The sequence below is a fragment of the Anastrepha obliqua genome, chromosome 1 (genome assembly GCF_027943255.1).
Source record: "Anastrepha obliqua isolate idAnaObli1 chromosome 1, idAnaObli1_1.0, whole genome shotgun sequence".
In the NCBI taxonomy this organism is placed as follows: Eukaryota; Metazoa; Arthropoda; class Insecta; order Diptera; family Tephritidae; genus Anastrepha; species Anastrepha obliqua.
Genome location: NC_072892.1, coordinates 97,118,875 through 97,138,381, shown reverse-complemented (window position 1 = coordinate 97,138,381; position 19,507 = coordinate 97,118,875). Strand labels below are relative to the sequence as shown.

General features: G+C 36.1%; 1 protein-coding gene across 1 annotated transcript in view; it reads left to right on the top strand.

Annotated features, from left to right (window-relative positions):
- LOC129253054 (homeobox protein homothorax-like) overlaps positions 1–19,507 on the top strand; it is a 109,320-nt gene that overhangs the window by 41,206 nt on the left and 48,607 nt on the right. The window contains exon 3 of the mRNA XM_054891286.1: positions 9,891–10,032. Within this exon, the coding sequence (XP_054747261.1) occupies positions 9,891–10,032 (142 nt within the window). The remainder of the gene's footprint in view (positions 1–9,890; positions 10,033–19,507) is intronic.

The following is a 19,507-nucleotide window of genomic DNA, read 5'->3' as shown; positions in this document are numbered from 1 at the left end:
GGGACACACAAGCCAAGAGTGCAAGGCTTTCATGCCAGCCAACCAGCCAACTAGCCAGCTAGCTAGCCAGTCAGCCAGCAAACCTTAACGGCAGCTTAGCAACAGCCCAGGCCAAACCTGCCTCTTAGCTGGGCTTGCATGCGCGTTGCATTGCGTGTATGCGTTACGTGGTTAGCGGTTGCTGGGCGATTCAGTTGCGGCAGCGCCCATGCATTGTACTAATGCGTATGTTGAGCATACATGCAGCAGGCTGGCTGGGAGGCTAACGTTGACATGCGTGCAGCAAATATTGTTTGTCTGCTGACTTGGCGTGCCACTTAATGGCTGCACGCGCTACTGTAGCAGCAGCAGCGGCGGCAGCGATGAGATGAGCGCCTGCATTTTTGTTGGCGTTCGTTCGTTTTTTGTTTTTATATTTATCGTAAGCGCCTTATTCGGTCATGCCACTGCACTTTATTACACACCACTGTACTCTTATAAAATGTATTCGAGTGCGTATCTATTTAAACGCTTCCATTCATGACAATGTAGCGTTGTTGGTCAGCTTGAACGTTGACCGTTCTTCGCTCAATTCAAATGATCTCCTCCAGCTGTTTTTTGTAAAGCTTTTTTTGTGTCAAAGCCTGCCAAACAGCCTCTTTTATTTAATAGGCGCAAATATTTGCACATTCTTAAAAAATATATGCACATGCATACATACATGTGTGAATATGTATGGTATATATGCATATGCGCCGGTTGTCTCTTCCTGTTGTTTTCTTGTGCCTGCTGCAATAACTAGCAATTTGCAATATTTATGAATTTATGAATGAATGCAATAAGGCTAACGAACGTACGAATGCAGAATACTGTATGCAAATGCTTGACCGCTGCAAGGAGTAGATAGGAAAAAAATGCATTGAATGAACTCGAATCGTTGATCTGCATGCAACCAATCATATAAAATATGACAGTTTTTTGCCACAGTCAGCTTTTCTTCACGCAAATATCAATCAGCTGCGCACATGCACACACACACCTACTTACAAATATACGCATATTTCTTGCATGGCACTTATCCATACGTATTTGCATTTAATGCCTCTTATTAATCGAGCATTCATCTACTGTTCACTCGTTCTTCCTAAATCGCTCTCGTTTTCTCCATCGGGCTCTCTCTCTCTCGCTTCCTGTCACTTGCCTGCAAGTGTTAATTTGTATTGCTGGCATATTGCAATCAAGCTCAGCTCTATCCCCGTATTGACCCTAGTGCACATTGCACGCCTGTCTGTTTTTGTGACAAGTTGTCATATTGTAATATGTCATCTTTTTGACAGCAACATAAATACCCGCGTCACTTGTCGCATTGTCTGTCGGTCATTCCTGTTATGCACAGTGCGTATTCGTATTTGCAAAAATGTTCAACAGTCCGTTCATACAAGTAGTTGATCAATATTAAAAAAGAATATGAAAGTCAGTGTTTTTGCCATTCATAATTCTCTCCCTCCGTCCGACGCTCTGTGCGTATGTGTATTTGTCCAGTTTTGCTTATCAAATACACAATTTGTATCCGTCATAAGCTGTTGTGGATTACTAATTAATGTGTGTAGAGCGAGTGAGTGAGTCACTCAGCTGTTGCGAAGTTGATGATAATAGCAGTAGTGGTGTTAATAACTGACCTGCCACAATGAGGGAAATGAAACTTTTTTTAGAATGAGAATGGTACTTAAGTTGACACTTGATTTTGAATTTACAGTCTTAGAAAGGATGCAAAATTGCAGACATGTACGTAATTGATAACGGAATTTCAAAAATTAACACTTTTCTATTTTTAAGTAGAGGCAATGAGAGAGGAAAGAGTATAAGAGAAGTGTCGTCTTCTTAAAGGATCAGTAGACCTGAAAGCTGAAGTAAAATCTCAACGATATGAAATTCCAACATCGCTTCTCCCCTGAAGTCGCATTTTTTTGGGCTTATACTTGCATTTAACGGCATTCAAGCTGACTTCACTATTAAATGAAAGCCTTTTAAACTCATATAAAGAAAAAGAGATAAGAAGTGAAAGTCAGGCCACAAACTGAATTTCACAGCTTTCACCGTGAAATGAAAACTTTTATCAGCTCATAAAAAACGTGTAAAAACAAATGTAAAAGTCAGTCTATAAGCTGCTGTTGGCAGCTTTCATTATGAAATGAAAGTTCATAAGGAACGTGTTAGAACAAATGTAAAAGTCAGTCTACAAGCTGATTTTGACAGCTTTCAGTATGAAATGAACACTTTTTTAAGCTCATATAAAGAAAGTGAAACAAAAAGTAGACCTGAAAGCTGTTTTAGACCTCTATAAAGTGATTAGGATAAAAGTAGGAATTATTACTTTAGTGTAAGAAATGCTTGCACTTCCTTTATTGGGAAAAAGGTTTATAGCTAGCTAACCAAATACCATATATGAAAGAGAAAATGCGCTCTTTCCTTAAAAAACCTTTCACTTCATAAATACAGCTGATAGCCTAGTTCGTTTTTTGGCATAACTGTCACTCGTACTCCAGTTAGCGTTTTTTTTTATTTACTACACTTTTCTCAAACTCGTGCTTCAAATTTTACTGCTTCCAAATTTGCTAATATCACTTATTGTTATGCTGTCAATTAGTATTCAGGTGCGAAATTCTATTCACCTGTTTCTTATACACCAGCTTCTGCTTGAAAAGGCTCCCAGAGGCGCTAAAAAACATTGCACTAATGTGTAATTCACACCTACCGAAGTGTGATGCGCTATAAGAAATCGAAAGAAAAATTAAACAGGAACATAAATTCCAACAAAACTCATAAAGACGGGATATAATGATCCATAAAAAAAGGAAATACGTACTTCCTTTGGCACATTTTTCCCCATTATTTTACCATACATTCACCAGCCGATTGAGTGAATTCATAAGTGTTTTATACATAAAAGGTAATTATAGAATCAAGTGTATTGTACGAAAACACTTATTTGGGTGTGTATGTATGTGCATATGTATGAGTAAAGCCCGTAAGACGACGTACAACAAACAATAAAACCACAAAGGCACAGAGTGTGTACGAGTGCTAACAACGAAAATGATAACAGCCAAGAGATAGTTCTGTAGAAAAAACACCTTAAACTCCAGAGTACTAAGGAGTAGCCACTGAGGAGGAGTTAAGCGAATCTTGTGGTAGTGCAATAAGGAAAACAAAAGCAACATTAACAAGAAATTTATTGTAGCAGCAGCAGCAGCAACACTGACAGCACCGGCAGCAGTAAAAGTGCACATTTTTATTAAGAACTTAACACCTTTGCTCAAGTGTTTGCTAACAACTTGTAAGCGCACTCAAATGTCCAGGTGAGCTGTTTGTTGGCTGAAAGTTGAAATGGACAGGCTGTGTATACTTGCGCACACGCAGGCAAGCAGATGAATGCGTGTTAGTGCCTATCATAAAAGTAAACAACCTGAATGTGTAGCAGCAGCAGCAGCAGCAGCAGCAGCGTTTTAGTGTTGCCAACTGTTCGTAGGACTTTTATGACTTGCACAAAAGTCAGTTCAATTGAGACTCCATAAAAACGGTCAAAATGTATAAAATTCATGTATGTGTATATACATACATACGTATGAATATGTTTGCGGCTTTGAGCTGAGTGCGTATTGTCAGTTTCTTACTGGTCATCCCACAATTGTGAGCGTGCATGAGTCGTCAATTTTATTGGCAACACAAATGGTAGCAGCTATCCTAAAGATACTTTCACAACAGCACTAAACAATAATAAAAGGATACATCGAAAAAAAGGACACAAGCACCAAGCGCTAATGCATTCGCTATTACTTAGTTGCTGGTCAGCAGCGCATGCAATACAATAATAACAACTACTTGCAATGTGCTAAAGTGCCTTAAGTGTAGGCATATCAAACGCCCCAAAAGCATTTTTTCTGAATTCATTTCTAATGAAGTAGCAAGTAAATGTTATTAAAACATTTTTTGTTGTTGTTGCTTATTTTTTTGTTTGTTTTTTAATAGCGGGCAAAATATTACTGCTGGCTCTTCACTGAAAAGAAAATCATTCAATTAAATGTCAAATAAACGAGCAAATGACTGAGTGCTGGCGAAATGGTGGGGAGTGACAGCAACCATTTGAAATTCTAATTGAAAAATTATAGTGTTTGCATTGAAGTGGACAGGGCGAGGGTGAAAAAAGTGGATGTTAACCGCAGCTAGGCAGTGTGACTAAGCTACGAGGGGCTACAATTTAGGTGTATTTATGAAGTTTTATTAATTCTTTTTTACCACTTGCCCTGCATAAGTAAGTGAGGAAGTGAGGGAGGGAAGAAAGCAAGCGCTTGCTAACTGGTAACAAAAAAACGCAGAAAATATATTCACTAAAAATGCTATTAAGGTTGCTAGATTCATGTTTGTTGTTGCGTGCTCATATACCCTAATTTTGTTCAGGTGCAATTTGTTTTCAAAAGCGTGAAGACAACTGTATTGGTGTTTGTTGTTCTGGTTTAGGTTGGTTTTTATGCCAAAGGCTGCTAGCAGACATCAAAATGTCTGAAATTTTTTAAGACAGCTCAAAGGAAATTTCCTTACGGCGTGCAGAAATGGTTTGAAAGTTGAAAAAATTAAAAAAAAATATATGTGTGGTTTTTCTGCTTTCAGAAATTTAGAAGCCACATTTAATGTTTTCTTAGAGCTTGGAAAGCAGAAAGTTGGTATACTGTAGATTTTTGAGCAAACAAGTTTTAAGCAAATTCCCATTTACTAGCAGTCAAGGCCAAGTTTAATAGTTTTTAATGAAATATTTTAACTATTAATCAATCAAAGTTGTATCATAAAGAGACACATAAATAAAAATTTAATTTAAAAAAAGTTCTATGGATTATATAAGTAAAAGCCGAAACTTTTTAAAGCAAACAATTTTTTTTGGTTAAAATGCAAAGTACTAATAATTTGAAATTACTAGAGATCACTGTACTTTTTCCACGTCTTATTGCACCCATTTATTGAAGTATCACATTTGTACGAAAGGTAACGATATTAGCTGCATCATTTACAGCACTTTGTAAAACCTATTTATTTCGATGTGATCATTTCAAAATATGTAGAAATTACTGAACGCCTACTGCACCTTTCCTTTAAAACTAAAAACGCATATTTTGTGCCCTAAAATGCAAATGGGCGCTCTAGCTAAGTATGTTCAACTAATGGCTGCTCACCAGCTGACCCTCGTGGAGAATTAAGGCAATACTGACACACATATACTGGTGCATACAACTATGTATGAATGTATATTGAGTCTCGTATGGAGTACAATTGGATTGCGGCTGCATTGTCAGACTCGGCGGCAGGCACATTTTCGACGCAAATGCCCATACATAATCCATCAATTCATGCAGAGCAAAGGAGAGCCAAAAAATAAAAATTAAATATAAAAAGTAACTAAAGGCCTTTTTTCAAAAACTATGGCAATCCAAGCAACACATGTAGCTGGCCATTTCAAGCCATTATCAAAAATACAAAAGCCCCTGATCATTTTAAGGGCAGTATACCTTTTCTCTTTGTATGAGGAATTCCATTATTCGGCTGCTTGCGCATGGATTATTGAAATTTGCTGCGAGCAAAGGATATCCAAAAACAAAAACAAAAAGAAAAAAAGAAAAGAATAAAAATATATATACATATTTGAATTAGGGCGGTATCGTTCCAATCAGTTTCGCATTCTGCATAAAATACGAAGAAAAAAGTACATTCGACTCCGCCAAATTTATTTATCGGAAGTTATGGCACTGACGATAGAAAGTATAAAAATACGCCTATTGTTTAAAGTAAAAAGGAGCTAAAACCGAAATAAATAAGTTGCTAATCGTAAAAAAATATAAGATTTATTAGAAGAAATGTTTTTTTAAATGTTGTAAAATTTAATTTTTTTCGGTTTTTTGTAAGTATTACATTCATTCATACAAAATATACATACAGTCACTTTTTCTATTATATATATACATTTATATATAATTGGCGCGTGCGCCTTTTTGGGTGTTTGGCCGAGCTCCACCTCCTATTTGTGGTGTGCCTTGATGTTGTTCCACAAATGGAGGGGCCTACAGTTCCAAGCCGACTCTGAACGGCAGATATTTTTATGAGGAGCTTTTTCATGGCAGAAATACACTCGGAGGTTTGCCATTCCTTCCGAGGGGCGACCGCTGCTAGAAAAAAAACTTTTTCTTCATTTTGGTGTTTTACCGAGATTCGAACCTATGTTCTCTCTGAATTCCTAATGGTAGTCACGCATCAACCCATTCGGCTACGGCGGCCGCCATTTTTTCTATTTCACTACTAAAAAATTCCATAAAATTAGCTTAGTAGCGCCACAATTTATTCGAAACGAAAAATCCCCAACTACAAGTTTGTATTAAAAAAATACAATAACATCCACGATACTTTGGCCAATATTAATCTTCTTATAACTTCCTATTAATTAAAGATAACTTCTTTTAAAATTTGGGAAATTGAATTGTTTAGCAATGTTCTAGTGGGCTTTTTCATAGAATTTTGTGTAGTACCCGAATCTGCTCGGAGCGAGATCGAAGAAAAATATGCCCTCCCTAATATACATATATACAAAAGTATATAGATAATATTTGTGTGTGTGTAACATGCATGTGGTACAGAGCATGTGAGACAGTAACGAGAAAGGTGTAAGAAAAAGAGCAGCCAGCAGTGGTTAGTAAGCAAAAGTAAGCCAGTCGGAAAGGCCGGCTGTGCGCTAAAGGCAGCTGTTTTCTCTTAATAGATTTTTGTTTGTTAAAAAAAAATTCAGAATGAATGCTAAGTGAACCACCAACACCAACTGCTGTATGTAAATATGTTTGTAAATAGCTATATAAAAGTTGGAAACATTTTCACGTTACATTTGTTGCCGCAACATGCATCTCAACATTTGTGTACCTGTACACACAGAGCAAGAGACTGCTGCCAAGACTATTTACACAACATAAATGCAAATGTATCATATGTAGATATATACATATGTGTGTATTTTCTCTATGTAGGTCGTTCGCGTTTTATTCAGATGTAAATTGCGAGAAATATGAAGCACAAAAAGTAATATAATAAATTTTAAAAAATTTGAGAAGCATTCACATGTGCAGTCGCAGACACCCAAATAAACCATTTATCATGTGACAGTAGGACAACAACAAATTTAGCCGGCAAAACAAACACACACGCACATATGAACACGAAAATCAATTTGTCATTATGGCAGAGCGGCAGCAAAGCGAGAGAGGCCAGGGACGGTGGCAAACAGGCTTAACAGCTGGACAAAACAAATGTTGTTGAGTCCAGTTTTATGTGTTGCTGCCGCTGCCGCTATTGCTGTTGAAGTTCAGTGTTGACACGCACAAATTGCCAGTGTGACAGGCCGAAAGCAGTCAGACGAAAGTGAGTCTCAAAACGTAAAAAAAGAAGGAATAAAAAAATGTGCAGACATATATTTTGCGTTTTGACAGATATTGGTCAAAGTTTTCAACGCGCATGTTTGCGCGCTTGTCACTTTTTGACAGCCAGTAATGTCATTGTGACATTTGTGGGCGCTTTGGCATGTGCTATGCCCGTACGCTCGTATCATGCGTGAAAAAACGAATAGATGCTTTAAGTAAACAGCTGATTCATTGCTTTTGACAGTTAAGAATAGTTGTTTTTGTTTGTTTTGCTGATCTACACTTGCTTATCAAATTTTGTTGTATCATTTTTTTGTTGCGCGTTTTATTGCAGTTGTTGAAGTTGTTGTTGCTGCTACTGCTACTGCCTCATAGCGTTCTGAGTTTTGCAAAATTTTTGACAGCTGCTGTCAATGCTGATTAAGACACACTAGGCGCAACTTGCGAACGTATTTAGGTATTTACAAAAACAACAAAGTCGCATGCAACATTCCGTTACAATTTTATTAGTCAATTTGACAACAACAACAATAAATATACAACAGCTAAATGCTACAAACTGCCCGGACATGTTCCCTATAAGTTGCCCAGTTACTCAATCCTATGCAGGCTCTTGCAACAGCGCCACACACATTTTCCTGTATATGCATGTGTGCACATCTATGTGAATGTGTATGTATTTGTAAGCCTATACTTGTATAAAGTATCTCCTGCGTCTGCTATTTTTGTGTTTGTGTAGCGTTTTTGTATTCTGAGATTTATTACGTTTTCGTGCAGCAATGACCCTCCTTTTTAGCGCTGTTGCTGTCACATACTTGTTGATTTCAATAAATTATTACCATTTATGCAGGTTTTTGGCGCTGCTCACAAACACATATTTAATTGCTTATTTACTGTTTTTACGTGCTTCACGTGCACCCAACACTGTGTTAAGCTTCTCTCTTTTGCGCTCCCGCTTCTATCGCTCCTCCCTCGACACATTTTGTGCCATTTGTCGTAGTGCTCTCTCGCAGTAGTGTAGTGTAATTTATTTGGTGTGAGGCTGCGTTGATGATATAAAACAATTTAAAACAATTTAACCATTAATTTTAAGACAAACGTTTTAAGGTCAGCAACATGCTGCTTTGGCGTTTTGAGGTGAATTTGTTGCTGCAACATTTGTGTACAAAACTTGTTTTTGTGCAGTGCTGACTTTATTACCCACATTTATTTGTGCAATAATGTTGCTTATTGGTATGTTGCTGAATGGCGCCTGTAAACAAACAATTGTTGCATGACATGGTATTTAATGTGTATGCAATTTTTGTTTTTATTTCTGAATAAATTTGGTGGACATTTGCTCTTAAATTTTTAAAGGTTTGGGTTCTTCTGAATTTCACAATTTTCCATGTATACCTAAACTCCTGCAATACTACTATCTACCACATATATACATATATACATATATACATATATACATACATTTATTGAGCAATTTTGTCCCATCTAATGAGTACACCACATCCTCGTACCACAATAACAACGTAATAAAAACAAAAACATACACACCAAAAGCGCTATCCAAATATCAACAGCCAACAACTGCCGTCAAGTAAAGACATTCCACGCACCAACGCCACTGCAGCTCATTATTTATACACATTTATTGGTTCCACCACAGCGTGCAACATATCAAATCATGCCCGCGTCGCCTGCAACTACGCGGCCTTCCATATGCCCGTTTGCCCGTTTTGTGCTTGACTGCATTCGCTTCTGCCTACAACGTGGCTATGGTTACACCATAAACGCGACGCGCCGCACCACCAAATCACTCTACATTTGAGGGCCATAAGTACATACATCTGAGAACATACAGTCATATGACTTTTCGGTAGAATATTGTAGTCAGTATCCAGCGGAGTACATAGCGCCGTCAAGTTGCACGTCATATTCTCACTCAGACTCTGCACTGCTCTTGGGTGCCATGCAGTTCACTTTCTCTAAATACGCTTTGCTTCATTACCGGCTTTCGAAAAGTTCCTTGGGTGTACTTCGCGGGTGTTGCTAAAAATGGCTGCCGCTGATGCGACTCTCAGTGCATGCTCTAATTAAAATGCATTACTTAGTACCCTGGTCACTCTCAGCTCAACACATACATATTTACTATTTCAACTAATGCTTGGTATGATGAGAAATGTAGTTGGTGCCATAGTTTTCACCAGCGATTGTATGCTGGTGTGTACTTTTTCGGTTTGCTCTAATAGGGCGTTTGTGGCCCAAACTTTTAGTAGGCACTGTTTTATGATCATTAGTGTAAACAAATGTGGTTTTTATTGGGTTCTTAAAAGCGTTTACTTTGCTTTTTGCTTCATTTAGTTTTTTTAAGTTATTTTACTCTGCCATTAAATAGCTATTTTTGTTAATATTTATCCTTTGCTATATTCCTCCACATTCTCTAATAAAAGTTCGTTTTTCTTCTTGCAGACATCCACTATTCCCGCTCTTGGCGCTAATATTTGAAAAATGTGAGCTGGCCACATGTACGCCCCGAGAACCCGGCGTGCAAGGTGGTGATGTCTGTTCGTCAGAATCATTCAATGAAGATATAGCAATGTTCAGCAAACAGGTAAGATAAAAACTAATGAATTTTGCAGTTATGTGGTTGTTTTATTATAAAGGGTATTTCAAACGACGTGCCTAGATGGTGTTTTAAAATAAAGTATGTCATGTAAAAATTTAGATTCCTTTAAATCTCACCATTTTTAATCAACATTCGGTGCCTAACAATTATATGTGAAAAATTATTTCATTTAAGTGCCCACATCCATGAGCACGTCTGCAGGTGAAATCCGCCAAACAGGCGATTCATGAATGCCTAATTGCTGGGAACGTCGAGATATTGACGAGATATGAAGGTTGTTCAGTAACACTTTGCGCTGCAGCAGCAATGTTCTCAACAGAAAGTCTAGGTTTTGGTCTGCCAGTGCCTTTTTTGTCTTGGACAGCGCCAATTGCTTGAAATACTTTCATTAACTTTAACACGTTCTTCTAGCGTATAGAAATATACACCAGCCTTCTACCCAAGCGTCAAAGTTAACATAGAAAATATAAACCATCTATGAATTATTTATTACTAACATCTGACGCCTGGATGTTGACATAATACTCTTTACATATCTCACATATTTTTAAAAGGAGATGCATTCCATTTCAATTCAACCGGGCTATTCGGGTCATGTTCTTCGATTTCGATGTAACTCAAATATGTTGCTCTCTGTTTAAAATAATGAGACACGTATTTTTTTGTTCGCCCGAAAAAATTTTTTTTTCAAGATTTATCGGCAATTTTGTTCTTCGGCTCAAAATCGATTTTTTTCATTATATAAGCAAATTTTTTTTTTTAAATGTCCATAACTTAGTCAAAAATGAACCGATTTTAATAATTCTGGGTTCAAAATGATCATCATTACTTACACGAGCGACTTCATGTAGAAAAAATTGCAAAAAAGTAGTTGGCAATTTTTTATTTTCCAAAAAACAAAAAGTGCGAAACAGGGTTTTACTCAAAAATTTATTTCTCAAAAACAACTCATTTTAGATACTGGGCATTCAGCTCAACTGAAGTTTGAGGTGTCCTCTTAATTTGGAAAAAGTTATAAAAAAAAAATACTCTTTTTGAAATATTAAATTTCGAAAAAATTTCATTTTTTTCTTTTTTGCTAAATAAAAAATTTTCAACTACTTTTTTGCAATTTCTTCTACATGAAGTCGCTCGTGTAAGTAATGATGATCATTTTGAACCCAGAATTATTAAAATCGGTTCATTTCTGATTAAGTTATGGGCATTTAAAAATAAAATTTGCTTATCGAAAAAACTTTTTTTTCGGGCGAACAAAAAAAATACGTGTCTCATTATTTTGACCAGAGAGCAACATATTTGAGTTACATCGAAATCGAAGAACATGACCCGAATAGCCCGGTTGAATTGAAATGGAAAGCATCAGGAAGTATTTTTATTAAGTTAATCGAGTCATAGACTTTAAAATAAGATAAATATAAAACAAACTTTGGTCGATTGAGTTGATTAAGTTTGTGTCTGTATACAAAACTGATTTCGAGTTCTAATTCCCGGCTTATTGGAGCATATTAGTATTGTTTTCTGAAGAAATTTCAAGTACTCTTTAGTTTCGAGTTACTACCCAGATTTGCTTAAAATGTGGTTTACCAATCCTAATCCATAATAATGGCTCACCATATGTGCCAGCCTGCCTCGATGAAGGCTCATATTTTTTCCTTGTAATTCCCACTTAAGTGCCTCGTAATAGAATTTCACTTTTACCAATGAAAAATTCTCGGTTTCGCTGGTTTTGCGGCTTCCGTTTTATATTTTTGGAAGGCATGTTTCTCTACCAGTAACATTTTTTCCCCATATCTGTGGCACATTTGCAGCTAATATTTATGAATAAATCTTATTTTCGTATATGTGAGTAATTATGCGAGCATTTATAGTGTGAGTAGCATGCACATACATACATATGTATGTATGTAGTTACATCCCATCAGCGAGTGATGGATTATCTGCTCTACACTTCGCTGCCTTGCTGACTGACTGACTGACTAGCTGAGTCCCTACCAATGCCAGCAGATCCACTTCACTGGTAATTGGAGATTATTTTTCGAAAGCCAACACATGTGCCACACTCACATACTTGAAAGCGCACAAAACTGTTAAACGATCAGATTACGGGACGATATAGTTGGAAACAACAAGAAATGCATCAGTCAGTGAGAGCGAATTTTATTTAAGTAAATGACAGCAGCGTAAATTCAAAGTCTAAATAAGTGCGCAGGGTCGCCTTATGACTTCAATCGGTTTGCTTAACCCCGCAGAGGTACTTGAGGCATATTGAGTCAATGAAAGGACAGACAAACATCAAATGTATGCACATATGTATGTATGCGTGTACTTATAAAGTAAGGATACTTAATTTAATTTTCGTACTTTTTTCTCGACGCTTCTTTAGTGTTTTGTAGGTTGTAGTTCAATTCGGTAGTGGTTGTTGTTGGTGTTGTGCACATCCGTGGCGTTGAAATAATATGCTAAAGATGCACAATAATAATATTATTTCGGTGAAAATAACGCTTTTGAGCACAAACATATGTGACAAATGTGTGTACGGGTATGCGTATGGCAAGCAGGCGGGCAAACTGTCGGACGTACATGCATACTTGTATAGATATGTGTGGTGGGATGTGTGCTTGCTTGGACCGGAATGCCTACTTGCAGACGCTGACATACATATGCACATACATTCAAATGCTCGTGGAGACACTCAGCCAACAAGTCTGCTTGTCAGCAACGCCCTGCTGCCTATATACATACATATATTGGTAATGCTCACTAATTGAGCGCATATGAACAGCGAAAATCAAATTAAAAGAAAAAAATTAAAAATAATTATAAATGTGAAACAAGCAAATCGAAAGGAAATACAAAGTCGACGAAAATTGAAAACACAAGTTGCCACTTCCTTTTATGTAGCAACTGGAGCCAACACAAATAAATGCCATGCAGTTTTTAGGAACTTCGCATGAGGCTGTGAGGCAAAAGCGAGAAAAAACAACAAATGAAAAATCAGTACTTCAACCAACAGCGCCCCATTACACTTATGCACTTCCTCTAAATGCATAGCAGTCAGCAACAATTTCTGCGACTTTCCCCTTGCCCCCCTTGCGGTGACTGTGCTGGTGACTTCATAAAAACGTACTTGCTGCTGCCACTGACATTTGAATAATTTACGATGTTTTAACATCAAAATTATGTGTTTGCTATGCGGGCGTATAGGGTGAGCTAGTTTCAGTTGTTGGTGATGGAGTTGATGTGGCTTATGATGAGGCTGCTGATAGCTACCCTTCTCGATTTTGGATAGCCGCTACTGCTATGGTACTTAGATCACACGCGTACTGCTGCTGATCATATGGATGATGATGACAGCAATCACGCTGCGTGGCGCACATGCCCCTCAACATGCCTGTGCTCAGTACCAATACCCTGCGAAGACGACACTCCGTATACCCATATTCTTGTGATGTTTTGGTTGTTGTTTGTGTTGTTTTTGTTTGCTGAATTTCATATTTGCGCATGTCTCCCAAACTAAGCTCCCGTCCGCCGCGCACTTGACGCAGAGTCTGCAACTATTTTTATGGCACGATAACTTCAAGTATGCAACAGCAGCCAGCTAACAACAAAATGAAAAGTAAATAAAAACAGAAATAAGCGAAAACAAAAAAAAAACATCGACGGCATGATCGCCAACAACATCAGCAGCATTGGTGCGAGATCACATTAAAAACACCATCAACGCAGGCACCTCATCACATTATGATTGCTGTTTGTCTGCCCTTCTTTGCCTGCATAGCTTGGTGATGTTGCATGCCACCATCGCCAATCATACTCCTATAAGTGTGCATGTATGTATGTGCATACATGCATTTAAATGTATGCTCAAAGCACATGTGCTGCTATGACAAAAATTCGTCAAAAGTGGCGTTGCACAAAAATAACCATAGCACTCTTTGTCTTCTTTAGTAGCCACGAAAGGAAGTTAATTTTTTGATTTTTTTTTTGTTGCCGAGAAAATAAATTCAAGTCCAAAATCATAAAAATTATCAATATGCCAAATGTGACATGCCAGTGCATTGAAATAATAATCACAAAAATGATGTTTTTATTTATGGCTCATTTGTGGGATTTTTGAGGTCTTTGCTGTTGCCTTGCAGCTGCGTTGGTAGAGTCAGGCGCGAGTGATTAAGTTGAAGATGTTGTGAGGCAAGTTTTTCAGGAGTTCATGGCCGATTGCGATGATCTTTACATACTTAAAGTATTTATTTTAATTTTTTCATATCGTATTTTTTTAAAAACTAACGACTGTTGCCAAAAAGCAATAAGTCAAGCTGAAACTTCTTTGGTGAGGATAGTGAAGAAGACTGTGAATTTGTATATGTGCTCTTGCACATACCTCTCATTTTCTCACTGAACCCCATCTCGCTGGCCCTAACTAGAACATAGCATCTCGCAATACTGAGCCTGCTCTAAATGATCTATGATCATTCCATCCTATCAGCAACAAATATTTCAATATAAAATATATTATATAGTTTCCTTCATATGTCTATAGTTTCCACATCAATACATAGTACAATTTCTAGTGGCGCTGAAAAGAGGCGGTCATTATATAGATTACCTCTATATTTTACCCAAATCTCTTACCGTCGGGTCATATTTTCAAATGTGGAAACAGGAAATGGGCGCAGGGTGTTTGATTTTAAAACTGTTTCTTCATCAAATGTGGTCCTGTTTTACCCTTTTCAAGTTAACCCATTGGTTCTTATGACTTTGTTGTTCAACATACGCACCCTTGAATTTTTTGGCTTCGCTGATTCCATGTTTCACCTCGTCCATACTTACGAACGGCGCGAAAACTCATGCGGATTGTGATTGAACAGTGCCAGATACTTCCTTGAAGCTGTCAAAAGAGTTGTGAAGAAGACTGCATTTGTGGTCAGTTCTAAATAAACGTGGCACCCGTCTTGCATATACCATTTTCATATCCGAATATTTATACAAAATGAACTCAGCTCTTTAAGTTCGTGCAACTGTATTCGCCGATCGATCAGTATCAGGATTTTATTGCCGATTTCCTATATGATGACCCCGATTGCGCCCTCAGCAAGTCCAACGATTGGTTAATGTAGTGATGAGTAATTCCAGTCGATGGAGAAAAGTGGAAGAAAAGTATTTAATTAGCGCATGAAATTCATTTTTGTCAAAATGCTCGTAGGTGTTTGTTTCAAATAGCTGCCACAATAATCTCTTTTGTTTTGTTTTTGAAAGATATGTTTGATATATTGTTTTGAGGCAAAAATGCTGTGACCAGCTGCTTGAATTTCCAGCGACTTATTGCTTTCACTTCGTATAATTGAATTATGATGGAGAGATATTTATACAGTTTTCAACAAATATAGGGTTTTCAAGCAGTTTCATTGAACTTAGTTTAATTAAAAAAATTATATAATATTTTTTTTTAATATATTTGGTTTTCACTCGTTTTACAGTCAAATAATTTTTTTCTGCTACTTTTGGGCAGTTAAATTTTTACTTAGTGCAGGAAGCACACAGGTTTTGAATGATATCTCGAGACTTACTTACCCAGTTGAATTAAAAAATTAGCTTAGCTCTAAAATTAAAAAAAAAGTTTGTTGTTGCCTATTCAAACGAAAATTCTCTTGTTTTATTTTAAACATATTATATTTTTTTTGTTTAATAATGGTTTTTATACTTTTAAAAACTCTTTATCAACAACGTCAAAAATTATTTATCAAAAATTAAAAATAATTTATCAAAACTTAATTTTAATATTTTGTTTGTTTTGCAAAGTTTGAGTACTCACACTTTACTCACTGACGTAATCAACCAAAATATTCCACTTTCAACTACTTTTTACTCAACTTTATATTACTTCACATCTCCATCACCACAAGAATTGACGACACAACAAATGCAACATTTTCATTTATTCAATTGCAAAAACTTAATTCCACAAACACACATTTTTTATACAAATTTAGAGGCAACAATTTTTCATATACTAATTTGCGCGCGTCTCGCTTTTCATAACCACACACACATGCGTATAAATTTATTATTTCCAACAACTTCTAAATGCCACACTTAGTGAATTTTGTAAAAATAACTTGTCGAGAAAAAAATAAAAATGTGAAAATAAACTTAAGCATAGAATGAAAGAAAGCACTATCATTTGCCCAACGAATCTTACATGCGAGCAAGAAAAGTCTCAGCAAGAGCAACATCCACGAGGCAGCCAGCCATCGGCAGCAACTTCATCAACATGTTTATCATGTCGATCATCATTCAAAAGAGCGCGGCGTGTAAGTGTGTGTGTATGTGTCAACAACGTCATGATTGTCAGGCGCAAAGTTGTCTTCATCAATGCGTTGTCTACCGCTGCGTATTTTTGACTGTTGCGTCCACAACGTAATTTTACTGCGGCAAAAAGAAAAAGAAAAAAAAAAACGATCACCACATTTTTCACCTTTTTTAATTTATTTTTACTGCCAAAAATATCGCCAACAGAACATTAGTTGCTGCTATTTGTGTTGCATTTTCTAAATTTTGCTTTTCTTAAAAGCTTTTTTGTAGTTGTGCCCAGCGATTTTTTTCTTTTTTAATTTTTCTCTCGTTAGTGGGGCTTTTTGGTTATTCAAACTGCTTTCACGTTGTTGCTGTTGTTGTTTCTAATTTAAGTAGTTGCCGCAGTTGACTTTTGTAAAGGTTTATTTCGAAACTCATATATTTTATTTAAGTGTGAAGGAAGAAGAAAAAGCATCAGCATCAGTATCGACAGCTGCTAAAGCCGCAAAAGAACACAGAGAACAAGAAAAAAACGAAAGACTTGAAATATTTGTAGGCAGCGAGTGTAGAGGTTAAACTTTGCCGTCGAGCTAGTGAGCGATGTTGCATATGTGTATCAAATACTTGATATATGCGGTTCTTTTAATACTTAATTCCTTCCCTCGTCTATATGTGTTTGTGTTTATAATTTTTGTTTTCTTTTTTTTTTTGTTCGTGTGAGTGCCGCATTTCTTAGAAGTGGGGGTAAAATGGTTGTTTTGGTGTGAAGAATTTTTCGGGCTCAGCGAGCGTGAGTAAATGTTAGGCGATCACTACAAAGTGTGCATCTGTATTGTGGCAAATAGGCGTATTAACTGGCAGACAGATCGGTGGAGATAGGCGAAAGCAGTCTGATGGAGTATTAACAGGGTGTAGCGGGAGCAAAGTGGGCAAACGGGGGGGGGCAGTAATGAGAGCACAGAGTAACTGCAAATGGGGAATATGAGGTGGAAAATCTATGCTTAAGAATTAAAAAAAAAATTTAAATAGATAAAAAAAAAAAATAAAATAAAAAAAAAACAGTCTGAGTTAACTTAGTTGGATGCTTATGTATTACTCGTAGCTAAAGCATAAATCAAAATATAAAAAATATTTGCTAAAAAATTATAAAATATTAAAAATATAATTGTGCAAAAATTGTATATGAAAAATATTAAAATCAAAAGTAAAACCGAAATTTTATTTAAAATAAAAGATTTAGAAATAAATAAAACATCGATAATGGTCACAATATTAAATACATATATATGAAAAAATTTAAATGAAAAATATCACTGGAATAAAAATAGCTTAAAAATTATAAAAAAATTAAAAATTTTGTTTTGTTAAAGTTTGATACAAAAATATTTAAATCACTAGTAAAATCGAAATTTAATTTAAAATAAAAAATTTAAATATAAATAAAACACTAAGTGTGTCATGAGTGTACCATTAAATACATAGGTAAATATGAAAAAAATTGGAGCAATAAATTAGATATTAAGTTAAATAAAAAAATTTAAATAAATTAAAATTAAAATAAGAAACACGAACAGAAAATCTTTGAGAGATATGTATGTATGTAAAAATGCATCCTAATTTTCTTTCACAATTCAAAATGCATTAAAAATATTATTTTATTTACCATGAAATCAATACTTATGCGAGTTTTGCAATTTCCTCTCACTATGCCATAAAGAAACTTCAAGCACATCTCATTTAGCGCCCACATTTTTCTCAATCCCTAGTATGGGCTTCTACTGCCATCTCTGCCTCTCCCACATTCAATCTCTTTCTTGTGTTGCTCCACAGGCCAATGCATATTCATTTTTAAAATTATTCATAAAGCACAGAGAAATGGATTTGCTTTCGTAAAATTAAAAATATGTGCGTTGCTCACATACACACTTGCCAGCTGAAATGAGATACCAACGTCAGGGCCAGAGACCAAGTACCAGTGAGCCACAAATGCAAATTTGGGAATAAAAACAATAGAATTACAATATCATCATTAGCGGATAGTTTTGCAAAAAAAACAAAATCACAATTTTTTATAATCAGTTTTTAAGAATAGTGGTAGCCAAAGCCTTTGCAATAAATTCACTTGATCTTGTTTCGAAATTATATGCTTTTAATATCATTTTTGATCTAATTTCGGACAAGCACATTTATATATCCTTTCTTCCGGCTATCGGCCGGCAAATGCCAGTGTTTTAAATTTCTTTCTAAAACACTAAAATACAAAAATAACAAAAATTCTAACGCCTGCAAGATCCAAACATGGAATATGGAGTTCTCCAATGTCGTACAGAACTTCATCAAAAGCTTCAGCTAAATATTGATGATATTTGGTCAACTACATATTTTTTTTATAATTTTAGTAAACCCAACTCAAATGCTTTTCGTTTACTGGTTTATTAATTGACTCAGCGCGCACAACCGTCTCAACTGCCTCTATACGCAAAGTATTCATAAGTGGGAAACGCGTTTTTCAGTTACAGATGATTTTTGTATTTTTTGTATTTTTTGCTTTAGGATTTTTGGCATTTGGCATAATGATTAATGAAGTGCGGGTAAATGGCATGGTTGTAGTTTGCTTATTAATATTATTGTTGTTGTTCTCATGCATTGCTGCTGCTGTTGATGTTGCTGTTGCTGATGCTTAGGCTGATGATGATGAGGATGATGGTATTGACTGCTGATTTTCACTCTAACTGTGTTGGCTTATTCATATGTTCGCTGATTGTCTGTCTGGCTGTATGCCCTGTCAACTGTCTGTGTGTCTACTCTGTGAACACTTCCTTGTCTTCTTCTTCTTTTTCTTACAAACATATGTATGTACAATGTTGTGATTCTGTTTTAACGCAGCCATCAGCATGAAAACAAGAATTTCTCAGATTCTAGATTTTGTTCAGTGGTGTTGTCAATGCTTGTTGCTGTGAGTTTTTGTTGTTGTTAATTTGCAACGAACATTGCTGCCGCAGTCGCTACTTATGGCTGAAAAGCTGTATGAAAATAATTTTTCAATGTTTTGTTTTTTGTTGCAAACTATGTGCCCATGTATTTATGTGTGTATGTGTGTATGTACGAGTATAACGTTGATGGGCTTGGCTTATTGCGTTTTCTATTTCATCTTGACTTCTGAAAAAAC